The sequence below is a fragment of the Galeopterus variegatus genome, unplaced genomic scaffold (assembly GCF_000696425.1).
Source record: "Galeopterus variegatus unplaced genomic scaffold, G_variegatus-3.0.2 Scaffold4041, whole genome shotgun sequence".
Classification (NCBI taxonomy): Eukaryota; Metazoa; Chordata; class Mammalia; order Dermoptera; family Cynocephalidae; genus Galeopterus; species Galeopterus variegatus.
This window is the reverse complement of record NW_007730152.1, coordinates 118,607-142,295: the sequence shown is the minus strand read 5'-3', so window position 1 is coordinate 142,295 and position 23,689 is coordinate 118,607. Positions and strand designations below refer to the sequence as shown.

General features: G+C 53.8%; 2 protein-coding genes across 4 annotated transcripts in view; one reads left to right on the top strand and one right to left on the bottom strand.

Annotated features, from left to right (window-relative positions):
- The window catches only part of NKPD1 (NTPase, KAP family P-loop domain containing 1), a 10,399-nt gene extending 9,591 nt beyond the window's left edge, over nt 1-808 (top strand). The window contains exon 7 of the mRNA XM_008586610.1: nt 5-808. Within this exon, the coding sequence (XP_008584832.1) occupies nt 5-498 (494 nt within the window). The 3' untranslated portion in view covers nt 499-808. The remainder of the gene's footprint in view (nt 1-4) is intronic.
- A 3,884-nt stretch (nt 809-4,692) lies between these two features.
- The window catches only part of PPP1R37 (protein phosphatase 1, regulatory subunit 37), a 51,464-nt gene continuing 32,467 nt past the window's right edge, over nt 4,693-23,689 (bottom strand). The window contains exons 2-13 of one of the 3 annotated variants that reach the window (XM_008586605.1): nt 13,349-13,446; nt 11,408-11,453; nt 11,056-11,156; nt 10,181-10,300; nt 9,559-9,709; nt 9,271-9,426; nt 7,994-8,106; nt 7,083-7,224; nt 6,814-6,980; nt 5,953-6,709; nt 5,507-5,597; nt 4,693-5,410 (exon numbers count right to left, since the gene is read on the bottom strand). In XM_008586605.1, the coding sequence (XP_008584827.1) occupies nt 5,515-5,597; nt 5,953-6,709; nt 6,814-6,980; nt 7,083-7,224; nt 7,994-8,106; nt 9,271-9,426; nt 9,559-9,709; nt 10,181-10,300; nt 11,056-11,156; nt 11,408-11,453; nt 13,349-13,446 (1,934 nt within the window). In that variant the 3' untranslated portion in view covers nt 4,693-5,410; nt 5,507-5,514. Of the gene's footprint in view, nt 5,411-5,506; nt 5,598-5,952; nt 6,710-6,813; nt 7,225-7,993; nt 8,107-9,270; nt 9,427-9,558; nt 9,710-10,180; nt 10,301-11,055; nt 11,157-11,407; nt 11,454-13,348; nt 13,447-23,689 lie in introns of all 3 variants that reach the window. The other 2 variants (XM_008586604.1, XM_008586606.1) reach the window with 2 other exon arrangements.

The following is a 23,689-nucleotide window of genomic DNA, read 5'->3' as shown; positions in this document are numbered from 1 at the left end:
GTGGCTTGGGTGGTGCTCGCCAACCAGTGGCCGTGCCGCCTCAGCTGGGCGCTGCAGTGCCTGGAGGACCGGCAGCAGGCCGGGGGCGCGCCCGAGGGCCGCGCGCGCCTCTGGGACGTGTTCCGCGATAACAGCCGCGAGCTGCACACCATGACCAAGGCTTTGCAGAATGTGCTCGACCTGGATGGCGACCCTGAGCTCTTCGCGCGCTTTCTGGGCGCCGACTTCCCCTTCACCGTGGCGGAGGCGCAGAGTCTGCTGCGCTGCACCGTCAACCTGGACCACTCCATCCGCCGCCGCATGGGCCTCCTCCGTGCCGTCAGCGCGCTCAAGCCGCCCAGTTCGCCCAAGTCCCCCGCCCGTGACGCCCCCCACGCCGCCAACGGAGCCAACAACCCCTCAGGGACCTCTCCGTCCGGCCGTGCCGCGGGGCAGGCCAGCGATGCCCACTACACCGGGGACTGGGCCCACGGGGGCAAGCCAAAGTCGGCGGCCTGAGCGCCCACCACTCGAGGGGAATCCAGCCCGGGCTGGCCTGGAATGGAGGACTTCGTGGGCCGCAGGAGGCAACAGCTCCTCCATCTGCCCACAGGAGAGCTTAGGGGGCGGGACTGGGCCCAAGGTCCAGGGTCCCGTGTCTGAATGAGGCCTGTGGTGGCTACATGGTCCAGGAGAATCTGTGAGACAGAGCAGTGGGCAGTAGCCTCCAGGAGTGGGGCAGTGTGCCAGCGCCAGTGTCTGAGAGGGGTACAGAAAGGCCAGTGAGGAACTCAGGGTTCAAGTGCAATAAATGAAGGTGTGGAAAGCCCCTGGTTGGTCTTTAGATCCTCGTCTCCCCGGCTCTGAACACTGGGAACTAGGCCTGCCCTGTCCTGCCAAGCCCACCTCCTCAGAGAGCCTGAGCTGTGCCCTGACAGCCGTAGCTGGCATCCTTGGTGGCAGAGAGGGAATGTGGGGGTGGTGGGCGAGGCTGACAGAGGCAGGGGAGATGAAGGGCAATAGGCCAGGTTGACTCAAGCAACGGGAAGCGCCCAGGCCTCAGGGGATCCCAGGTCTTTGTCCCCACGCCCTAGCCTGTCCCTGTGTGTGCAGGGCAGGAGCTGGCATTTCCCGGGGCGGGGTCCCCGGTGACCTCAGCAGGCTGCTCCACCCCCAGGGTGGCTCCACCCTCAGCATGAGTTAATTAGGCCTCACTGGAACTTCAGCCAGCTGGGGTGGGCAGCACTGCCTCCCTGAGAAAGGTAACTGTCCAAGGGGTGTCTGCCTTGAAGAACACTCCAGGGCAGGGAAGCTGAGGAGCAGACATGGGGACACTTGAGGGGTGTACAGCATTGGAGTCACAGCCAGGCAGGAGGGTTTATACGAGGGCTGGAGTTATACCCTGCCAAGGGGGCTTACCACCTTCCCCTTCTGACAGTGTCCCAGAGACCTAGGATGGAGGTGTCACACCTCTGGGCAATTCCTAACTCCTCAGTGGTCAAATATTCAGCCACACACTCAGGCCTGTGGGGTGCCTGGCCCAGTCCAGTGTGTGGAGGGGTGGGGATAGTTGGGGCGAATACTGAACACACTCTGGGAGCAGAGGTCGAGGGTGTGACTTCTGAGCTAGGGCTCCAAGGGCTAAGGGGTTAGTCCCTGAGGGACTGAAGAGCTCTGTAAAGGCACCCACACTCAGGCCATGTGGCTGGGGGATACTGGCCTCACATTCCTTAGCTCCAAGGTGGGGCATAGCACCCAGGCCTGGCCAGCCCAGCATCTGGCTCCCCTGGCCATAACAATCAATTCACATGTGGACACAGGTCAGTGAGAGGCTCCCTGTGATTTCTATTGGAGCTGTCAGGACGGAGGTGCTGTTTTTCAGCCCTGGTAGGGCTAATCTAGCAGAAGCCTTGACCTGCTGGGAGATGTTTTGCAATAGTAGGGGAGAGCCTGCCCAAGAATGAAACCACCAGAGACACATGGGGCCTCGTGACACTGTTAAGTGTAGATATGCTGTTACACATCTACAGCTGTGTGCGCCAATATATCTCCCTTCCCTTTTACCGCCCTTAAGCCAGTTTGAGTTGGGTTTGTTTCTTACCACCCAGAATGCAGGCAGAAAATGAATTAGTTCCAGGAATGGGGTGCAGCAACAGACACTAATGCAGACTTGGCTTGGGAGCAGGACTGAGGACCCCATGCCTCAGTAAGAAGCTGCAGTCCCTGCTGTGTGGTGCCAAGCAGCAAACTTTTGCCCATTTTGTCTTAAGATTCCGACCACGTGCCTGCCAAAGTGAGTTTTGGGGGACATTGAAAAAAATAAAACAGAATGTCAGAGTGGCTTGGCGAGGCCAAGATGGCTCACTGTCCACCAGGGTTTACATTCCTCTCAATAGTGTGGAGCTTTTGTGGGAAGTTGCATCTAGGTGAGGAATAGGACTAGTTACCTACAAAAGGTAGTGCCAGTGATGTGTGTCCCTTTTCTGCCACAGCGATGAGTTAAGAAGCAGATCTGCTTTACCTGCTCTCCTCCTCCATCTGCTTGCTGGACGCAGGGACTGCTGAGGTCCTAGGGGGTGATAGAGCCACAAGGGCTTGGAAGGGGCCTGGGTCCATAAATCACTTGGTGAACAGCTGCCTGTCACTCTGAACACCCACATGTGTGACAATAACATCTCCTGTGTTAAGGTGTTGTTGAGACCTTTAAGATTTGGTTTTCATGGGTTTTTCTTGGTGGCTGGCCAGTTCAGGGATCTGAACCTGTGACCTTGGTGTTGTAAGACTGCTCTAACCAACTGAGCTAACTGGCCAGCCCTTTAAGACTTGGTACAGCATGGAGCCATGTAATAAAATGGACCTTCTTGCATTTTCAGCAGAGGTTACCAAAACATGACAAGCCTGGGTGGCTGAAAACAGAAAATACCCGGCCAAGAGGATCCTCTCTGACTCCAGCCCTCAATCCAGGACCCCCTGAAAGTCAGAAGTTCAGGAGCACTATTAGAGTTGTTATATTTATTCCCGGGGATGCTGTAACAAAGTACAACAGACTGGGTGGCTTAGAACAATAGAAATTTATTGTCTCACAGTTCTGGAGGCTACGAGTCCCAAATTAAGGGGGAAGTCTTCTTTGTGTCTTCTTAGCCTCTGGTGGGCTGCTGGCAGTCTTGGGTGTTCCTTGGCGTGTAGAAAGATGAATCACTTCAGTCCTCCGTCTTTGCATGGCCTTCTTCCTGTGTGTCCGTCTGTGTCCAAATTCCCCTCTTTATGCGGACACCAGTCATACTGCATTAGGGCCCAGACTGATAACCTCATTTTAACTTGATTTCCTTTGTAAAGACCCTATTTCCAAGTAAGGTCCCATTTAGAGGGATAGGGGATTAGGACTTGAACATCTTTTTTTGAGGGGGACACAATTCAACTCCTAACAGTTGAGAAGGCCCGCTTGCTCACCCCAGGCTAAATGTAGTGCATACAAAGGCAAGCGGCAAGGCTAGGAAGGGGACCCCAGCCCCTCACGGGCGCCATAGGAGGGACAAACATACACAGACCCTACCCCCAGCCCACCCCACCTGGAGGTGGAGGCAGAGGGCCAAGTTGCAGGACAGGTGAGTACCCCACACAGTTGCTAAGGGCCAAAAGCCCCCACTGAGATGAGCTTCATGGGCAACAGCTAAGACTGCTCAAAGGTCTACCAAGACCTTTAGGGGCTGTACTGACAGACCCCAACCAGGCAAAGGACTCTGGTTTCTCAGTGCCTGGAGGCAAGCACCTCCCACTCCTATCTCACCCGGAAAGGGGCTGGAACCAGGACAGCCTGGAGGGGCTCGTCCTGCACCCACCTCACATACGGCCACAGTGGGCACTGGGGGTATGGGGGTGGGTGACGCCTAGAGCTCAGAGCTGGGGATGACAGGCTGGCTGCACTGGTGTCTCCCGGCTGCCTGAGGGACAGGACAGGGTGGGTTCTATGGGCTGCTGGTAGCTGTTGTGGGTGGCTTCCCCTTGCCCAAATGGGAGTCCTTACTGCTTGTCCTGGGGAGCAGTGAGGACACCTGTAGCTGCAAGTGACTGAAGAGCAAGCTGAAAGTGGCTTAAATAAGAAAGGTGTTTATCACCGACGCAGAAGTGGCTGGGGGCAGAGGATTCCTGGGTTTGGGCAGGAGCTGAATGACATCAGGGCTCCTGGCCACCAACGGGTTCTTGCGCCTCAATCCACATCAACCTCCCATACAGGAAAAGAGGGGTGAGTGGACAAGCCTTTCCTGTCAGGTGGTTCTCTCATTTCTAAAAGGTGAAATAGACTTCTCAGAGACACGCGACAGCCCTCCTGCCATAGCCCAGGCATGCGCTGGTGAAGGGAAGCAGCTGCCCAGACAGGCTCCTGCTGCTAATTCGGGCCCTGGCACAGGCCCACCTGTACACCTGGGGCTGGTGTCGTTCTTGCTGAGCCAAAGGTGACTGGGCAGAGGAAGGACTCTGACCCTAAGTGCCATATTCAGCCTGCTGAGAACCTAAATCTGAAGCTGGAAAACATCTGGGGTTGGTCTCCTCCGAAGAAAGGGCGAGTGTGAACCGGACTGTCTGTGAGACGGCTGTCCTAGGCCAGACTGGGGTGGAAGCTCCATCACCAGGAGCTGTTATGGCCCCTACGCACCCCACCCCCCAGCACCTCAGCAGGGGTACCCAGGGTCAGCACAAAGCAGAGAGCAGGCAAATGGTGAACCCAGCCCCGGTTTATTAGAAAAGGTGTGAACAGAGTTGCACCAACAGGAGCAGACGCTCCCCTGCCCTCTGCCCGCCCGCCTCCCGGCCCCCACCCTCAGGTTGTAGTGCCTCTCAGGGTGCAGCCTCACGTGGCCTGGGCAGCAGGTCCCTGGAACCCCACTGTGCCCGCCCCAGCTCCCTGATAGATTTATTGCACTTAAGAAGAAAGCTCCAATCCTCTGCTCCCGTCCCCCACCCCGGACCCAGCCCTCACCCTGTCTGGGACTGTTCTACGAATGTCAACCACCACCATCACTCACTGCCCCTCCCATTCCATGCTCTCTGCCTGGTCCTGAGCCGGAGCCACCCAGACACCATCCCACCACCACTCAGGACTCCTGCCCTCAACAGGGCAGCCTGGCCGAACGGGGCCCTCCGGAACAAGAGCCCAGCCTTGTGGAGGCCTCTTCCTTCTCCTCCCCACATCTGCTCTCCAGCCCAGAGTCTTCAAGTGGTGGACACATAAATACAAGTGCTTAAGTCAGGGCCAGGAATGCCACTCCCTGTAGTGCCTGTACCCCTTGTAGTGTTGCTGTGGGGGAAGGAGGGTCCCCAGAATGGCCCCCACCCCCCAGGCGTCCTGGGCCTCAGGAAGGCTGGGGGTGAGGGTGGGCAGATTCTCATGGCTCTGGCCTCAGCTCATCGAAGACCGACTGGAAAAAAGGAACTTGGGGAGAAAACATTGGGGGAGGGAGGGACGATTAGAACCAGGGCCTCCCTTAGCCACTCCCCGGCTCTATGGGCCCCCCGGCCCTCACCTCACCTAAAGTGTCACAGTGTCTCCTGCCCAGATTCCTGACTGGCTTCCAGAAGCAGCTCCTCGAGCTCCTTCTCGTTCTTGGAGCAGCTCAGCTCTGTGTGGGGAGGACGCACAGGCGGCCTCCAGTCAGGCAGGTGGGGATGGGGTAGGCAGGTACCAGCCTGTCCCCATCAGCCCTACCCAGGCCAGACCCTCGGGGCCAGTACAGTCCCAGGTACCACTGAGACCAACAGATACAACAAATCTTACATGCTCATAGTACCCCCATGGAGAATGCCCAGGAGCCACGGGAAGCAGAGTGAGGACCAAGGACCAAGTCCCACTTGTCCCTGCTCCTTCAAGGACCATTTTAAAGAGGGGAAATGAAGCCCACCAACAGGCAGGTGCTTGCCTGGGGTCACACATGGCACCCAGGGGCCCCTGGTCACCCTGCCCAGAGCCCCTCTCACCGTGTTCCAGGCCGCAGCTGCCCCCCTTGGCCTCAGGCCCTGGGGGTGGCTCTGGGGGCAGTGCGAGGGCAAACTCAGGCTTGAGGCCGTTGGGCAGTGGGGGCCCTGACCGAGGCGGCTCCGGCTGTGGCTGTGGCTGAGACTCAGATGACCCTGGGTCCTGGGTGCCAGTGGCCTCAGCTGGCGGTAGGGCAGGTGAGGCAGGTGGAGAAGGAGGGGCTAAAGGAGGAGCGGAGGGAGGAGCAAGGGTCTCAGGGGGCTCCGCCCTCTCAGGTGGACTCTCCACCCGGGTCACCACAAACACCTTGTGGCCCCGGCCTGGGCTGGACACAGAAATACGCTGCTCGGTGGGGGAGGAGGGGCTACCTGGGGGGCTCTTGTCCCCAGGGCCCAGGGAGTCCGTTGGGGGCACCAGGGCAGGGCAGGGGGCTGAGGGGCTCTGACCACTGCCGGCCTCACCCCTCTGCCCACCCTCCTCCTCCTCCTCCCCATCAGAGTCTGAGTCTGAGTCCGAGTCTGGGCCAGGCCCAGGGCTCGGGTTTCCGTTCTGCACCCCAGCAGCAGGCTCGTCCCCAGGCTCTTCGTGCCCGGCCTCTTCATCGGGCGGGGGCTCGGTGATGGTGATCTCAGGCATGGAGGCTGACAGCTGCAGCCGCTGCTCTTTCTCCTCCCGCTCTCGCGCCAGCACGAAGTTGCGCTTACAGCCGTTCTGGATCTCGGCCAGCAACGCCTTCTGCGTCTCAATGAAGCTCTTCACCTGCAGGCAGGAGTGGCCTGGCTAGGGCTCTCGGGGCCTGCCCACTGTGCCTGCCCTGCCTGCCCGGGGCCTCACCAGGGCCGCGGGAAGGAGCCCCTGCTCACCGCCTCCTTCTTGGGCTCGCGGTCAAGGTCCAGGCGCAGCAGTGAGTGGTTCACCTTGAGGGCCAACGACAGTGCCATTAGCCCGCCTGTCTTGATCTCGTTCTCCCGGAGGTCCAGTCTCAGGAGGCGGGGGCTCTCGGCGATGAACTCTGCCACTGCCACCGCGCCTGGGAGGGGGACCGCAGGGGCTGGCCATGGGCCCCACGCCCGGCTGGCCGCCCCACTGCGCCCCGCTGGCCCTGCTCCCCTGGCCCCGGCCCGTGCCCTACCCTCGCACGTGAGCTTGGTGGAGGCCAGGCCAAGGCGCAGCACGCTGCGGTTGCTGATGAGCCCATTCTTGAGGTTCCGCACACCCTCATTCCCAATGGGGTTGTGGCCCAGGTTCAGAGTCTCCAGGCTCTGTGTGTGCGGCTGGAAGGGATGAGGCGTGAGGGTCAAAAGAGGAACCCATTGGTGGAGGAAAGGCCCAGAAGGATGAGTCAGGAAAGAAGCTAGACAAACAACCAAACACATGCTTTTTCCTCAGCAGCGCCTGTCTGAGCACCAGCATAATCCTGCCCTGCTGCAGATCTGGGAAGGTGGAATCCCTTATGTGCTTAGAGTCTCCCCGAGGTGCCAGTCCCCTCCCAGCCCTCCAAATATCTAGCCAGTCCCTAGACTCCACAGCCTGGGACCCCCTGCCTTCATCAGAGCCTGTCAGCTCCACACTGAGGCTCAACCTGTGAGCCTGGACTTTCAGTGTCCTGAAGGACTCTGAGGGCACAGCCTTCACCATGGGTGGCTCTTAACCTGGGTGTTGGATACACAAGTGCTCACCCAGGGGTTCTTTGTACCTACATGGCTTGCCTTAGATACTGCATAATAAAAAGACTGTAAACTCACTGAAGGCTTCTGGCAATATTAACGTTTTAGGCGAAATGTTTTCACCTTGTGCAAAGTACTGTGCTAGTGTACAGTGTTAGATGCAAAAAGACAAAGAAGAGCTATTTTTCTTCAGGGAAAACAAGGCACAGCAGCTGAATGAGAGACCAAGCAGGGCTGAGAGCTTAAACAGTTCCTAAACTTGCAGGATGAGCAAGACTGGGAGCCAGGACAGCTGGGAGACAACTGTGTGACAGCTGGGGTGTGTGCTGGTGGCGGGGACCAAGGAACCTCCCTCCCCTCTCCCGGCCCGACTCACCAGCGTCATGCCCAGGAAGGCCATGCCCGTGTGCGTGAGCTGGTTGTTCCACAGCACCAGGGTCGCCAGCCCCTTCCTCTGCTCTTTGAGGCCCTCACAGATGTAGGCCAGACCTGGGGGAGGCCTGTGGTCAGAGCCCTGTCTGTGGTCCAGGTGCTCCCTAGAGGACGCTAGTGTGGGAGTGACTACCTCTGCTCACAAGCCCCCATGGCTCCATCCTCACCTGCCTGGCCCCATAGGCTCTGGCCCTGCTGTCCTACTGCTGCCGTGGTCCCACCTCGGGCTGGCACACAGCTCCCTTGATCCTTGGGCTGGGAACATTTACCCCCCAGCTGCCTCAGATCTTTGCTCAGATGACACCATCCGCAGCCAGCCTAACCTCGGTAGCCAGCTCAGCCCTCCCACCCACCGTTGCTGCTTTAATTTTCTCCAGCACACATCTCACAATCTGACAAAGGAGATATTTTACCAACTTGTCTTTGTCTCTCCTGACTACAGTATGAGCTCACGAGGGCAGATCTCTGTGTCTCACTCACAGCTGTGAGCCTGGAGCCTGGAACAGCTGTGGCAAGTGGTGGATACTCAGCAGATGTGGGGTCTGGGCCTGTCGCCATGGGGCAGGGCACTGGCCTCACTGTCCCACTCTGCCCCCTCCACCCCTTTGTGCACAGGAAGCCAGGGGATGCCGCTCAGCAGTGAGCCAGGTCACACCCACCCCTCCTCCAGGAAGAAATCGGGATCTCCCCCGACCAATATCAAACATCTAAGCTCTTCCCCACCTCAGGGCCTCTGCACTTGCTGTTCCCTCTGCCTGGATGGCTGGCTCCACTCTCGGCCTCCAGATCACTGCCCAGAGGTCCCCCGGTGGCGTTCTTCCCCCCACTGCACCATCTCAAACAGCCTGTTGACCCTTTATCCCAATAATGTTATCTCCTTCAGGGCAATTTTCAGATTATAATTACTTTAATTATTTGTTCAATACCTCACCTCATTCTCAAGGTGTTAGTTGAACTGTCCTCCCTCCAGGAAGCCCTCCCTTGACCTTCAGACTAGGTCAGACACTCCCTCTGGGCTCCCTCAGCCCAGCCCTGTCCACTCTGGGTCATCACTGTCTAGGGTGGGTCTGTCTTCCCCACTAGACTGTGAGCTCCAGGAGCACAGTGTTGGGACTGTCTTGGCCACGTCTGTGTCCCCAGCACCACCTAGCACAGAGCTGAGCACAAAGTGGGTGCTGGGTGACTGGTGTTGGTGTGGGAGTGGGCAAGACCACCACACACCTGAGTCTAGCACATGGTTGTTACGGAGGTCCAGGATCTGCAGAGAGCAGTTGAACTTGAGCAGGTTGCCCAGTTGGGCTGAGTCCTGCAGGCCATTGAGCTTGTTGTCAGCCAGGTACAGCTCCCGCAGGTTCATGTTCATCTTCAGGGCTGTGGCTGGGGGAGTGGGCAGGGAGGGGATGCGGTGACTGGCCAGGCCACCCCCTGGGTGGCTCCTGCCCGAGAGATATAGTTAGCAACCCCAGTCCATAGGCAGGCTGCAGGTCACCAAAGGGCCCTGGGGCTCACCAAGTAGCATGAGGGGCCGTCCTGACAGGCTGGAGTTCTCCAAGTGCAGCACCGCCAGGCTGCTGCGGATGCGCAGGGCGCGGGCCACAAAGGGCGCCGAGTGATCCAATAAGGGCGTGCTGCGGGCATCCAGGTACTGCAGGCAGCTTGTCTGGGGGTGGGGGGCAGGTGCAGGGGCTGGGTCAGGCCTGGCCCCAGCCCTCCCTGGCCTGGGGGACCAGCCACCCACATCTCAGCAAGCGGCAAGGCCACAGATGTCATCTAGTTTCACAGCTGGGGAAACTGTAGCTGGTGAGGGAAGGCTCGGCCTGGGGTCCCATGCTGAGTAAGGCAAGGAGCGTCCTGGACAGCTCCACCCTCTGCCTGGGCCCAGCCTCCCCATATGTGAGTGAAATGGGGTGGCAAACAGTCGACTGCAAGGGATTATATTATGGAGGAATGAAGGAGGAGGAAAAACTGCCTTGTGGGGAGAGGAGGAGCAAGGATAGGCCTGGGGGACAGGGTGCTTCTTGACACTGTTTACCACAGGTCTGGAAGCCAGGCCCAGCATCCCCACAACAGCCCACAGCCGAGAACTCATGGAATCAGGGCCCAAGGGCTGGGTGCCCTAGGAAAGCCCCACCTTGCGCATCATGTGGGCGGCAGCCTGCCAGCCCCGGGTGCCAATGTGCTTGTTGAAGGAAATGTTGAGGTGGGTGGCCGACTCGTAGTACTCGATCATATCGAAGAGGGCTGAGGCACCCTGGGGACAGAGACACAGGGGTTCTGGGTAGCGAGAGCGCCTCATGGGACAGAAGGACAAGTACAACAGGGCATCCAGCCTGGGAGGGAGGGCTGGTAGTACCCCTGCTCCGGAATCCAGCTGTGCCTGCAGCGAGATACAGCCTGCACCTTTGGGTTACAAGAACCAACCTTTCCCTTTCCTGAAGCTGGTCTGTTTTCTATCACTTGCCCCCCAGAGTCCTAACTGATGTGCTATGTGACAAGGTCAGGCCTTTGTTTCCCTGGGCCATGGCCTTAGTTCTCTAAAACCCCACCCCTGGGGCCTGTGGGATCTTTCACACTGGTCTCCCGTTTCCCTCAGATCTGGAGCCAAACACCCAGGTTCCTGGGAACTTCCAAATCTGGGGAGCTGAGGACACCTAGGCCTAAATGGGGAGACTGCTTTCAGAATGTTTTTCAAACTCACCCGTGCAGGCACTGTAATCTCCAAGGGGGCTCCTGAAAAAGTTCCTCGTGGCCATAAGCCTCCCTTTCAGTCCAGCTCCCCAAGTCTCTTCCTTGCTTACAAGGGAAGGCCATTAGGGCCCCAACACCTCCCTCATCCTCTCTGGCCACACCAGACGTCTCTCTCTCATCCTCCAAGAGGCCCTGCCCCTGCCCACCCCTCAGCCTTTGTCTAGGAGGTCCCCATCTCCTGCAGTATCCTCTCCCCACCCAAACCTGTAAGGGCCAGGAAGCTCAGGGAACAGTATAGGTGGTGGCGGGTCTGCTCACATCTTCGTCCAGGTTCGTCTGCTCCAAGTCTACAACCTTAAACTGCAGCCTCTTGAAGACCTCTTCCAGGGCCTCACAGGTCTTGTAGTCAAGCTTCTCGCCTGGGAGGAGACAGTAGTGTGTGCGTGTCTGTGGCTATGCACCTGTGAGGCCAAGCATGTGTCTGTGAACTGTGCACTTGTGTACGGTGGGGCTCCTGGCCAAGGGAGGACAGAAGGGCCCTCTGCCCCCACATCTCCCTTGGGCCTAGCCCCTGCCCCTGCCCGAGCTCGGCTCCAGAGGCCAGTGACCCCCAGGTAGGCTGCAGCCCTCCCACTACCCAAGGGTTCCTGGCTTCTGTCCAGACACACACCTTTCAGGTCCAGACAGTCAATGCGGTGACCGAGGTCTGTGAATTCCTAGGAAAGCAGAGTGGATGGTGGTTAAGACAGAAGACTCCTGCATAGGCCAGGCTGGTCCCTGACAGTGGGGGGTCTGCTATTCCTGAAGTGAGGCAGTGTTTCAGGGTGGGGTTTGAGGAAGTGTGTCCACTGGCAGAAACCTGGAGTACAGGGCCTCACACAGCCGGATGGCTCTGCGCCCACAGGGCCTGAGGATAAGCCAGCCCTGGAGCCAGGCAGGCCTGGAAGCAGTACCCCCTGCCCCAACTGGATGAAGTGAGGGGTGGGCTAGGGGGAGGATATCCAGGCAGAGGGAAGAGCCAGTGTAAAGGCAGCAGGGCAGGAGCTGAGGTTGGGAAGACTGACGGGGCTGGGCCCCGGAGGCCTTGTGGTGAAGGCAGGACACCAGGTTCAGCACACAGCAGCTCAGAAAAGGGTGTAAAGGCACAAGGTCAGATGTCTTCCCAGCCTCCTCCCGGCTGAGCTCACCACCCCGCCTCCCCACAGATCCTAGGTCCTGTTCTCCGGGCTTCACATACAGCACCCACAGGTGGGTGCTGGGATGAACCCCATGCAGGAAGAGGCTGAGGCCCAGCACTGCCTAACATCTCTTGGCTAGTATGACGCGGGCCTGGTCCGAACCAGGCCGGGGGCTCCAGGACCCACACTCTCAGCTACCACACTGAATGCCATCTTTCCCTGGACCTGGCAACTCACTCTTTGGAAGCCCCCATCAAACCTACCCTAACCCAGGTGCACAGAGATGGGCAGTGAGCATGGCTGCTCACACAGAGCTGTCTGCGCAGCAACAACCCTAGAAACAAGCAACCTCGGGACACTCGGAACAATCCATCCAGAAGGAGAGCACTAGGGCAGCGTCTCACCAGCGCAGTCAGGCTGCACGGGCCGCAGGAAAGGCTGCAGTTATAGGAAGATGTGTCTAGGGCCGAGCCTGTGGCGCGCTCGGGAGGGTGCTCCCGCCGCGGGTTCGGATCCTGTATAGGGATGACTGGTGCGCTCAGTCTCAAAAAGGACAAAAAAAAAAAAAAGATGTATCTATACAAAAGTGCAAAGCTACCCGCGTTTCTGTGTACCTCTCAACAGTGACCCGTTCTCTTAAAAATGCACAGAAAAGGCCAGAGGACGAACACACAAGCTGTCAACGACAGGGACTCCTGGGGAGTAGGACTTGGGACAAGAAATAAGTGGATTTTGGTTTTTTATGTCTATAGTATTTTTATTTTTTAAAAAATCAGATACTATATGTTACTTTCATAATTCAGACCTTTAAAAATAAATATTGTGGGCCGGCCCGTGGCTCACTTGGGAGAGTCTGGTGCTTGATAACACCAAGGCCACGGGTTCGGATCCTATATAGGGATGGCCGGTTGGCTCACTGGCTGAGCGTGGTGTTGACAACACCAAGCCAAGGGTTGAGATCCCCTTACCGGTCATCTTTAAAAAATAAATAAATAAATAAATAAATAAAAATAAATATTGTATCCCCGTACCGGCCAGCCACCACCAAGACAAAACAAACAAAAAAAGAATTTCTTTGGGGGCTGACTTGAATTTCTTACTTTATATATTTCTGTACTGTTTAAATATTTATGAATAGCCTGATTAGTTTTATAACTGAACAAAAGATTTTCTTTCTTTTTTTTTGTTTTTGCAGCCGGCCGGTACTGGGATCTGAACCCTTGATAACACTGCACTCTAATCAACTGAGCTAATTGGCCAGCTCCTCAGAGGATTTTCAAAGATGTATTTACACAGGCTCTGAGTGGCCAGGCTGGGCGGTGGGATCGCTTCGTGGGGCCCTCTCCTGCTGGCACGGGGGTGGGGGTGGGGTAGCTCCACCCCAGGGATCCCCCACCCCAACTGAGTGAGCCGCCTCCCTGCCCCATCGATACCTGGAGCTGCCTGAGGAGCTTGGGGATCTGTCTGCAGTTCAGCTTCTGGCAGGCCTGCTTGTAGGCGCTGATGACCTCGTCCACGGTCACGTTCTGGGCTGCAGGCACAGAGGACCCAGGCCTGTGACTCTCCACACGCCAGGCCCCTCATAGGCCTCTACCCCTTCCTGCCCCTAGAACCCTGCCAGCACTCCCCCTCCCAGTCTTCCCCTCCACACTCCTTCCAACTGACTGCAGAGACTGAGCTCTATCCTCCTTTTGAGGCCCCTCACTGGGCACTGCTGCCCTAGAGAAGGCGCCCTGGACACCCCCAAACCAAGTCAGCACCACCCCCACACCTCATCTTCCTGAGTACCTTCACAAATACCACACAACTGATAGCACATGAGTTTTCTACTTATCAGCTATCTCCCCCACTAGACTGAGAGCCCCAGAAGGACAGGGCTGGGGCTGTCTGGGTCACCACCACCACATTCCCAACACTGTCCAGCACAGGGCCAGGCTCAAAGCAGGTGTTCAATTTTTTTTTTTTTTTTTTTGGATGAGACAATGAATCCTTACTTCCATCCTACAGAGAAACTAAGGTCAGAGAGATGAAGAACCCTGCCCAAGGTCACACAGCTGAAGCTGGGATTTGAACTCAGCTCTTAAATGCAATGCCATGTGCCTCTCAGACTCCCCACTCCTGAAACACCCTCAACAGCTAAACATTCCCTGACAGCTACTCAGGGACAGACCTCCTGATCCCGCACACAGAAGCAGTCAGAGGAGACAGGCCCCGCCCCGGGTGCCCCCAGGGTAACAGGTAGCAGCTCACAGAATGAATGAAGGGAAGCAGCCCAAACCCAACAGCTGGATAGCCCCTGTCCTTGGGAAGCCCACAGTTTGTCACCATGTGGAAGGTAAGGGTTAGGCTGTCTGCACAGATTTACCTTTTCTGGGCATTTCATAAAAATGGAATTAAACACTGTGTGGCCTTTTGCAGCTAGCCTCTCTCATTGAGCATGATTCTAAGTTTCAGTCCCTTTATACTGCTGAGTAATAATTATGCAAAATATTACATTTTATGTATCCATTCACCAGCTGATAACACATGTGGTACTGTTTTCAGTTTTTGGCTATTACAGCTGAATTTTACCCCAGGGTGGCCAGGATAGCAGAAGGGAAAGGCTCTGTTTAAGTAGGGGAGGGGGAGGGTCAGACCTGGCTGTTATAAAGATCACTTTGGGGCCAGCAGAGTGGAATGGACACGAAGGTGACAGGGCAAGCAGGAAGCAGGGCCAGGAAGTGGGCTTTCTGGTGACCCTTCTCTGCCTACCCTGCTGCCAGCCGGCCCCTACCCCTGGGAGCCAGCAGAGCTCCCTGTGGGAGCTTCTAGTAACAATCCCCATGTGACCCCCTCTAGTTTGTGCACCTCTGGTCTCATCAAACACTGTCCCATTTTCTGGGGGAGGAAACAGGTCCTGGGAAAGAAAGCTGCCTTCCTGGGGCCAGGCAGCAAATAACACATTGCCCCAGAAAGGGGCATCAAACACTGTCCCATTTTCTGGGGGAGGAAACAGGTCCTGGGAAAGAAAGCTGCCTTCCTAGGGCCAGGCAGCAAATAACACTTTGCCCCAGAAAGGGGCAAAACACTTTCTCTCACCAGTGTGCTCACAGGTAGGGGCAGGTTGCTAGAGGAAAGAAGCTGACAGAGGCCAGGTGTCAGCCTCTGCAGAGATCAGGTCTGGTCCCCTGCCTTCACTTCCTCCTTGGGGGCAAGCCCAGCAAAAGCAGGTGTTTCAGGGCCTGGGAGGAGCTGCGGGTGATCCGCAGCATCACCAGGTGTCAGCTGGCCCTTCTGCAAACTGAGAGGGAGCTCTCTGACAGAGGCCCATGCACTTTGTGGCCCGAAGCCCTAGTGGGGACAGGAACTGGCCCTGCCTGGGAAGGCAGCTCTCAGAACTTAAGCAGCTGCCTCAGGGCATCCAGCTAAGCCCATGCAAGCCCTGGTCTTAACAACTGGGGTCCACTGACCCCCAAGGGACCCATGAACTTGAGGGGGAAAAATTACCTCTTTATTTTCACTAACTGAACCGAAATTTAGCATTTCCTTTTTATTAACATAGGCCAATAAAACAAAAAGAAACACTGTTTAGTAGGCACCGTGACTTTCTTGTCTAAAGAAATGATAGCTGTTTTCATACCATATAAGTTACTGCAGACTTTGAATGTTCATCACTACTTTGAAAACCATAGTCATTACAGCTGCTGCTATATCCTATTATTTTGTGTGTTAATGAGGAAGAGCATAAATACGAGATTACAATTTTTAAAAGTAATTAGCTAACTGTATTTTAACTGGCATACTTTGTAATCCAGTTTTATTTTCTACCTTTAAAAATCATCACTTTCCGAAGGGGTCACCATGATTTACTGGACACCAAAGGGTGAGAACGGATGCCCTAGACAGACACTTGCTTCAATAAAGGGCCCCCAAGCCCAAGCTGGGTTGGCCTGCTCACATCAGATGGGATAAAGTAGGGACTGGGCACACATGGGCTGCTATTATCATCACCAGCAGCTCTCAGCATCCTAGACAGTCTACAGCAAACAAAAGACTCATAAGCAATGTCTCAAACTGCTACAGGTCCTTTAGGTGTTTAGCACCTATGGACCCTCCTCCAGGAAGCCCTCCCTGACTGTCCAGGCTGGGTCAGGTTCCCCCTCTGGTTCCCGAAGCCCCCTGGGATCCACCATCCCATCCCTGTCCACTGTCTAGGGATGGGTCTGTCTCCTCCACTGAACTGCTAAACTGTGAGCTCCAAGGCAGGCAGTGGGGAGTCCTAGGCTGTCTAAGTCACCATTGTGTCCCCAGCACCAGCAAGCACAGCGTTGAACTTACGGTAGGTATCAAAACATATTTCATCCATGAATGAGGTGGATGGTGGAGGATGGGAGGCACTAGAAAAGAAAGAGAGGAGGTACAGCCCCTGGGGGCCTGTCCCACCCACCCACTACATCTTCCTTTCACTGGGCCTTAAGTTTCCCCACCTGCAAAATGGAAACACTAAAGATCCCTACGGTTTCTGATAATCAACGCCTACGGATGTGGGTGTGCCGGGACCAGAGACAGGCAGAGGGCAGAATCACAGAGCTGAAGAATACCTATCAGTTCTGAGTTTTCACAATGCTATGGTTTGAATGTTTGTCCCCTCCCAAACTCATGTTGAAACCTAATACCCAATGCGGCAGTATTGAAAGCTGGGGCCTCTAAGAGGTGACTGGGTCCTGAGGGTTCTGCCCTTGTGAATGGATTAGTCCATTCACGGGTTAATGGATTAGTGGGTTATCAAGGGATGGGACTAGTGGCTTTGTAAGAAGAGGAAGACAGACCTGAGTTAGCACACTCAGCCCTAGCCATGTGATGCTCTGCACCACCTTGGGACTCTGAGAGTCCCTACCAGTAAGAAGATCCTCACCAGATGTGGCCCCTCAACCTTGGACTTCCCAGCCTCCAGAACTGTCAAAAACAAGTTTCATTTCTTTATAAGGTACCCAATTTCAGGTATTCTGTTATAAGCAACAGAAAACCAGGACAGGCAAGTTCTTTTCCAACCCAAATCCCAATGTTCTGAGGTGTGGGGAGGAGGGGAAGGCACATGTCAATAAACCTGACCAAATGGTGGTTCAAGTTTATCCAGAAAAGATCTGTAGGAACTGCCAAGGTAATTTTCAAACAAGAAATGACTGCGTAGTGCAGGGAGGAGGTTCCATCCTATCAAGTAGTAAACCTACATGAATGAAAACAGTATGGTAACAGAACAGGACCACACAGACTGATTAAAGAACAGACAAGTGAGTTCAAAAGCAGAGACAAGTTTCTATGAGAATTCAGTGTCAAAGTTGACAGGGCCGGCCCGGTGACACACTCGGTAGAGTGTGGCGCTTGGGAGCGCAATGGCGCTCCCGCCGAGGGTTCGGATCCCATATAGAGACCGGTCCGCTCACTGGTTGAGCGTGGTGCGGGCGCGACACCGAGGGTTGCGATTCCGTTGCCGGTCGCGGTACGGGCGCGACACCGAGGGTTGCGATTCCGTTGCCGGTCGCGGTACGGGCGCGACACCGAGGGTTGCGATTCCGTTGCCGGTCGCGGTACGGGCGCGACACCGAGGGTTGCGATTCCGTTGCCGGTCGCGGTACGGGCGCGACACCGAGGGTTGCGATTCCGTTGCCGGTCGCGGTACGGGCGCGACACCGAGGGTTGCGATTCCGTTGCCGGTCGCGGTACGGGCGCGACACCGAGGGTTGCGATTCCGTTGCCGGTCGCGGTACGGGCGCGACACCGAGGGTTGCGATTCCGTTGCCGGTCGCGGTACGGGCGCGACACCGAGGGTTGCGATCCCGTTACCGGTCACAAAAAAAGACAAAAAGGAAAAATAAATAAATAAATAAATAAAGTTGACAGATTACATCACTAGGAAAAGAACAGATTATTCAATACATTAGCTACTTTGGGACAACTAGAGCTAACCATCTGGAGAGGCAGGTAGTAAAATTAGATCCCTTCTGCACGACATATTTCAGTATATTTCAATGGATTAAGTAAACATAAAATCAAATGAATGCATAAAGTTGAAGAAAACATAGTTGAATAATTAAATAACCTTGATATTGTAAGGACTATCTGGGCATAAAGGCCACCGAAGATAGAAACCACAAAGAGAAAACAAACAAACAAAAACAACAGACTTACCACATGAGAGTTAAAAATTCTGTAAAGATTTTTTCAATTAAAAGGGAAATGCAACCCCATGCTGGCCAGCTGTCCCACAAAAAAAAGGGAAATGCACAATTGGAGAAACCATCAGAAGCATAAGAATCTGCCTGACACACAGAGCACCCCCGGCCTACAGACTTTGTGCCAGAGCTTTCTCCAGGAGTGCATCAAGTCCTTGAAGCAGGAAGCCATGAGAGTGGCTAGGTCTGCCCTAGGCTGTCCTGTATGGTGGTTCAAGCTCAAGTTCAAGTCCCAACCCCTTGCTCTGTAGCTTTGGGCCATTCTCTCACCTCTCTTCAAATTCTGGAGAATGTTTCAGCTTTCTCACATCTTAAACAGGGATAATAAAAGTACCTGTTTTACAGAGTTGGTGAACAGACTAAACTAAATTATTCATGGAAAAGGCTTCGCCCCAGGACTTGCACTAGCTAATGTTTAATGGCAGCTCAGGTGAGAGCACAGTAGTCTCTCCCCTTATCCCTGGGGGTTGTGTTCCAAGACCCCCAGTGGATGCCTGAAACTGTGAATAGTACTGAACCCTATATATACTATGTTTTTCTCCTATACATATATACATACATCTCTAAGATAAGCACAGTAAGAGATTAACAATACCTAATAATAAAATAGAACAGTTGTGGGCCGGCCCGGTGGCGCACTGCTACAGTGCGCCGCTTGGGAAGCGCGGCAGCGCTCCTGCCAAGGGTTCGGATCCCACATACAGACCGGTTCCCGCTCACTGGCTGAGCGAGGTGCGGGAGCGACACTGAGGGTTGCGATCCCATTGCCGGTCCCGGTCCGGTACGGGCGCGACACTGAGGGTTGCGATCCGTTGCCAGTCATGAAAAAAGACAAAAAGGAAAAAAAAAAATAGAACAGTTGTAACAATATACAATAAAAGTTATGTGAATGTGGTCTCTCAAAATACCTTAGTTAAAAGAAAAGAAGAGGGCTGGTGGGTTAGCTCAGTTGATTACAGTGCAGCCTTGCAACACCAAAGTCAAGGGTTCAGTTCCCTGCACCAGCCAGCCACCAAAAAAAGAAAAAGAAAAGAAAAGGGAAAAAAAAAAATCTTATTGTACTTTACTCACCATTCTTGTGATGATGTGAGATGATAACTGAGACGGCTACTAAGTAACTAATGGGTGGGACCATCTACAGCATGCACACACTGGACGAAGGGATTCATGTCCCGGTAGGACAGTGTGAGATTTCATCACGCTATTTAGAATAGCGCACAATTTAAAACTTACGAATTGTTAATTTCTGGAATTTTCCATTTAATATTTTCAGACCGCAGCTGACTGCAGGTAACGGAAACTGCAGAAAGTGAATCCGTGGATGACGGGGGACTACTGCATAGCAAGGGTTGGAGATTAACCTGGCAGTGGGCGGGGCTAGGGCAAGGAGGCTGGCCCAGAGCCTGGCCTGGGGCATCAAGGGTAGACGCTCCTTAGGAACCCAGACATAGTGGCAGTCAGTCTTTGTTCTGAGGAGACTCCTGATGAGCTCAAGGCCCAGGGTTTCTAACCTGATAACCTCCATACCACTCCAAACTGCCACCTGACCACACCTTCAGCTGAGCATCTACGGGGTTTGGAACTAAGCTCAGCCTCACAGAAGTCACCACCAGAGCCTCGGGAGGTCACATCTGCCCACCCACTTACAGGAGGGGAAAGAGACCAGGGGGTTTGAGGTGAAGGCATCCTCAGAGAAGCTGATGGATGGGGGTGTGTGTAAGGCCCCAGAGTGACTTGGTGACCCCTGGAGGCAAAAATGACAACTGCATCTTGTCCATTTCCTCTGAGACCAAAGTGGAGACAGACGTAATAAAAGAACAGCAGCAGGGGCTCAGAGGTAATCCACTGCAGCACATGCTCTGGCAGCCTGGGTAATCCCCCCACCTGGTCTTGATTTCCCCACAGCAGCACTGGCATGTCCCAAGGCCTGATGTGACACAAATGGAGATAAAGGAGAGAGTGTTGGGTGGCTTGTGATCAACTTTATATTAATTATTGTGTGTTCATTTTATTTATGTATTAAGAAAAAAGAACCAGCACACCAAAATAATGATTTTACTAATACTATTGCTTAGAAATGGGACTAAATGTATACAAATATAAAATGAATCAATTTAAGAAAAAGTAAGGAAACAGCAGTACAGGTGGATCAGAGAAATAACATGTAGCATTTATACAGCACTTATGCTGTGCCATGCACCACCCCAAGCACTTTGTGAACATATATGCTCAATTCCCTTAACACTGTCATGAAGTGAGAACTATTTTTTTTTTTTTTTTTTTAAAGATGACTGGTAAGGGGATCTCAACCCTTGGCTTGGTGTTGTCAGCACCACGCTCAGCCAGTGAGCTAACCAGTCATCCCTATATGGGATCCGAACCCGTGGCCTTGGTGTTATCAGCACCGCACTCTCCCGAGTGAGCCACAGGCCGGCCCGAAGTGAGAACTATTATCATCTCACTTTAGAGAGAAGGAAACTGAAGCACAGGCAGTGGCTCAATGACTTTACCAAGGTCACATGGAGAGCAGCTAGCAGAGCTGGGAGCTGGCCTAGGTGGGCTAGCCCCAGGACAGGCCCCTGTACATATTTCTTTGTGATGTTGTTACAAAATGATCAAGGGTGAAATACCATGAAGGTCTGGTATCTGGGGACCACGAGACAGACAAAGCTCCTCAGACCTATACTACAAGGCCCTCCAGTCCCAGGTCATCCCACCGACTGACTTCAACAGCTTAACCAAACCACATAGGTCACCACAGCCCAAGCAGACCAAACAGGGAGCAAGTACATGAATCGTTCCCCCACCCCACCAGCAGAGGGGCTGGAGACAGGTCTCAAGCTCAGAGCCCTTCCCTCCCGGCCACAGCTCAGCGCTGCTGATTTGCACTGTTTGCCTGGTTCTAACCTACAGGGTGTCAGCTCAGCTCACTGGGCAGGTTAGAATGAGGCAGATGAGAAAGAAGAACACAGCAGACTGAGACAGCTCAGTCCAGGGTTTGGGCTAAAGTAACTAACTGAAGGACGGAAACTCTAATATACTGAGCATAACCATGATGTGTGAGCTGCTATATCAGGCATTTCACACCTCGTACCTCAGTATATCCACTCAACGTGGACGCAGAGTGGTGAGATGATGGGCCTGGCGTCACACAGGGAGTGTGTGGCAGCTCTGACCTGCAAGACAACACTGTGTTGCAGACCAGATGACCCCAGTGACATGTGTGGAAAAGGTCACATGATGCCCAGTGTCCCATTTAAGAAGGCAGGGAAGTGGGTGATCTTTGTCAGTCCAACCGGCCATCCCTGTATAGGAATCCAAACCCGTGGCCTTGGTGTTATCAGCACCACACTCTCCCAAGTGAGCTATGAGCCGGCCTTCAACATAAATAGTTTTTGATTCCACTTATGTAAAATGTCCAGAAAAAATGAGTCTGCGGAAACAAGACTAGTGGTTGCATAGGGCTGCAGGTGACTCTGGTCATGAGAGATCTTTTTGGGGTGACAAAAATGTTTTTTTTTTTTTTAAAGATGACCGGTAAGGGGATCTTAACCCTTGACTTGGTGTTGTCAGCACCACGCTCTCCTGAGTGAGCCACGTGCCAGTCCTGACTGATGTCTCTTAAAGGGATAAAACTCAGGATCCAGGGGGGGATAGCCACAGGACCCCCATTTCCCAGGCAAGGCCCAAGAGCCATGGCAAGACTGTAACCCCTTTAAGCATCCTGCTGGTAGGAATCCCTGATCCACACAGCTGGGCAAGAGAAATGCCTGGCAAAGCAGCCTCGACAGCTGGTCCCAGGAGGAGGAAAAGGAGTCCTGACTCTAGCCCCTTTGTTGACTGGCCATTAGGGTTGGGGCGGGAAGCACAATACAAGGGAATGACAAGAAGTGAGAGACCCTGAGGTCTTGGGGGGGTGGTGAGAGTCCTGGGTTGAAGATCCAGAGCCAGGTTCCGACAAGCAGGGCTGCACAGTGGTCAAGGGCACGACTATGGCCTGAAATGACTGGGGCTAGAATCTTTACTGCCTTCCTCACACACTCTGTGAACTTAGGTGGGCTGCACTGCATAGCATCTCATGTGCCCCACCTGACACACGGGGTCTGGCAAAGTGGTCAAGAACACGGGTCCTGTCCAACCCAAATGTCTATCAAGGGACGACTAAATAAGGAAAATGTGGTATATATACACAATGGAATACCACTCTGCCATAAGAAAGAATGAAATTCTGTCACTCACAGCAACATGGAGGAACTCAGAGAAAATTATGCTAAGTGAAATAAGCCAGAGACAGAAAGAAATACCACATGTCCTCACTCACAAGTGGGACCTCAAAAAATAAACAAACAAACAAAGAAAAAAAGACAGAAGAGAAATAACAATCACAATAATTTGTGGAACTTTCAGAAGGAGAGAACAGAACAGAGGCCACCAGAGGTGGGAAGGGGGGTAGCACGGTTAGCAAGAAGTTGGTAAAGGCCCACAAAAAAATGATTACTTTATTTCAATGTTGAATATACTAATTATCCTGATTTGAGCATCATATATTGCACACAGGTATTGATATTCAATGCTACCCCACAGGTATGTACAATCGTTTCAATAAAAAAAAAAAAAAAAAGAACACAGGTTCTGGGGCCAGACTGCCAGGGGCCAAATCCTTGCTCCCAACTCAGACTCTGTGACTTTGAGCAAAGTGATTTGACCTCTGAGCCTCTATTGCTTTATCCCTCAAATGGGGATGAGTGTAACTAACTCCCAGGGTTGCTGTGGTGATTCAGTAAGTTCCTAGGAGTCCCTCCCTTAGACTAGTGCTCAGCACATATACTTATGTGCTCACTAAATTGTCAGCTATTACATTACTCTGTGTTTTCTCCCAGCATGCAGTAAATGCAAGGTGTACACACGTGTGTGAGGTGGGCATGTGTGTGAGTGTGCTGCTGAAGGCCAAAGCTCAAATATGTTCATTCAACTCAAGCCCAACACTCTGAAGGTTCAACTTAAGCAGGGTCTGGAATTCAAGTGGCTGTTAGAAAGGAGGGTGTGTGTGTGTGTGTAACAGAACATGTGTTCACAAGTGTGTGTGTATTTGAAAGTGAGAATGTTGGAGACAGATTTACAGAGGTAATGGCTTGGAATAAGAAGACCTGCATTCAAATCTTTTGCCTACAGAGGTTGTGATAAATGATCACAGCAACTTCTTTTCCTCTCTTGAAATGGACATCTGTAGAGTCTCAGTAGATAAGGGATGTGAGAGCATCCACGAAGTAGCTGGCAAAAAAGCACAGTGCTGGCTCTTAGTCTACAGGAGACACAACTGGAGAAACAGATGATCATGGTGGTGGTGGTGATGGTGGTTGCGCTGGCGGTGACAGTAGTGGTCACTTCCTAGTATTGGGAACTTACTCTGTGCAAGGCATAATGCTAAGTACTTTCCATGTGCCATTTCACTTTGTTAGCTCAGCAGTCCTCTGAGACTAGCATAATTATATCTCCTTTTTATTTATGGAAGCAAACTTGGAGAGGGAAAGATATCTGCCCAAGTCAAAGAGCTGGGAAGTG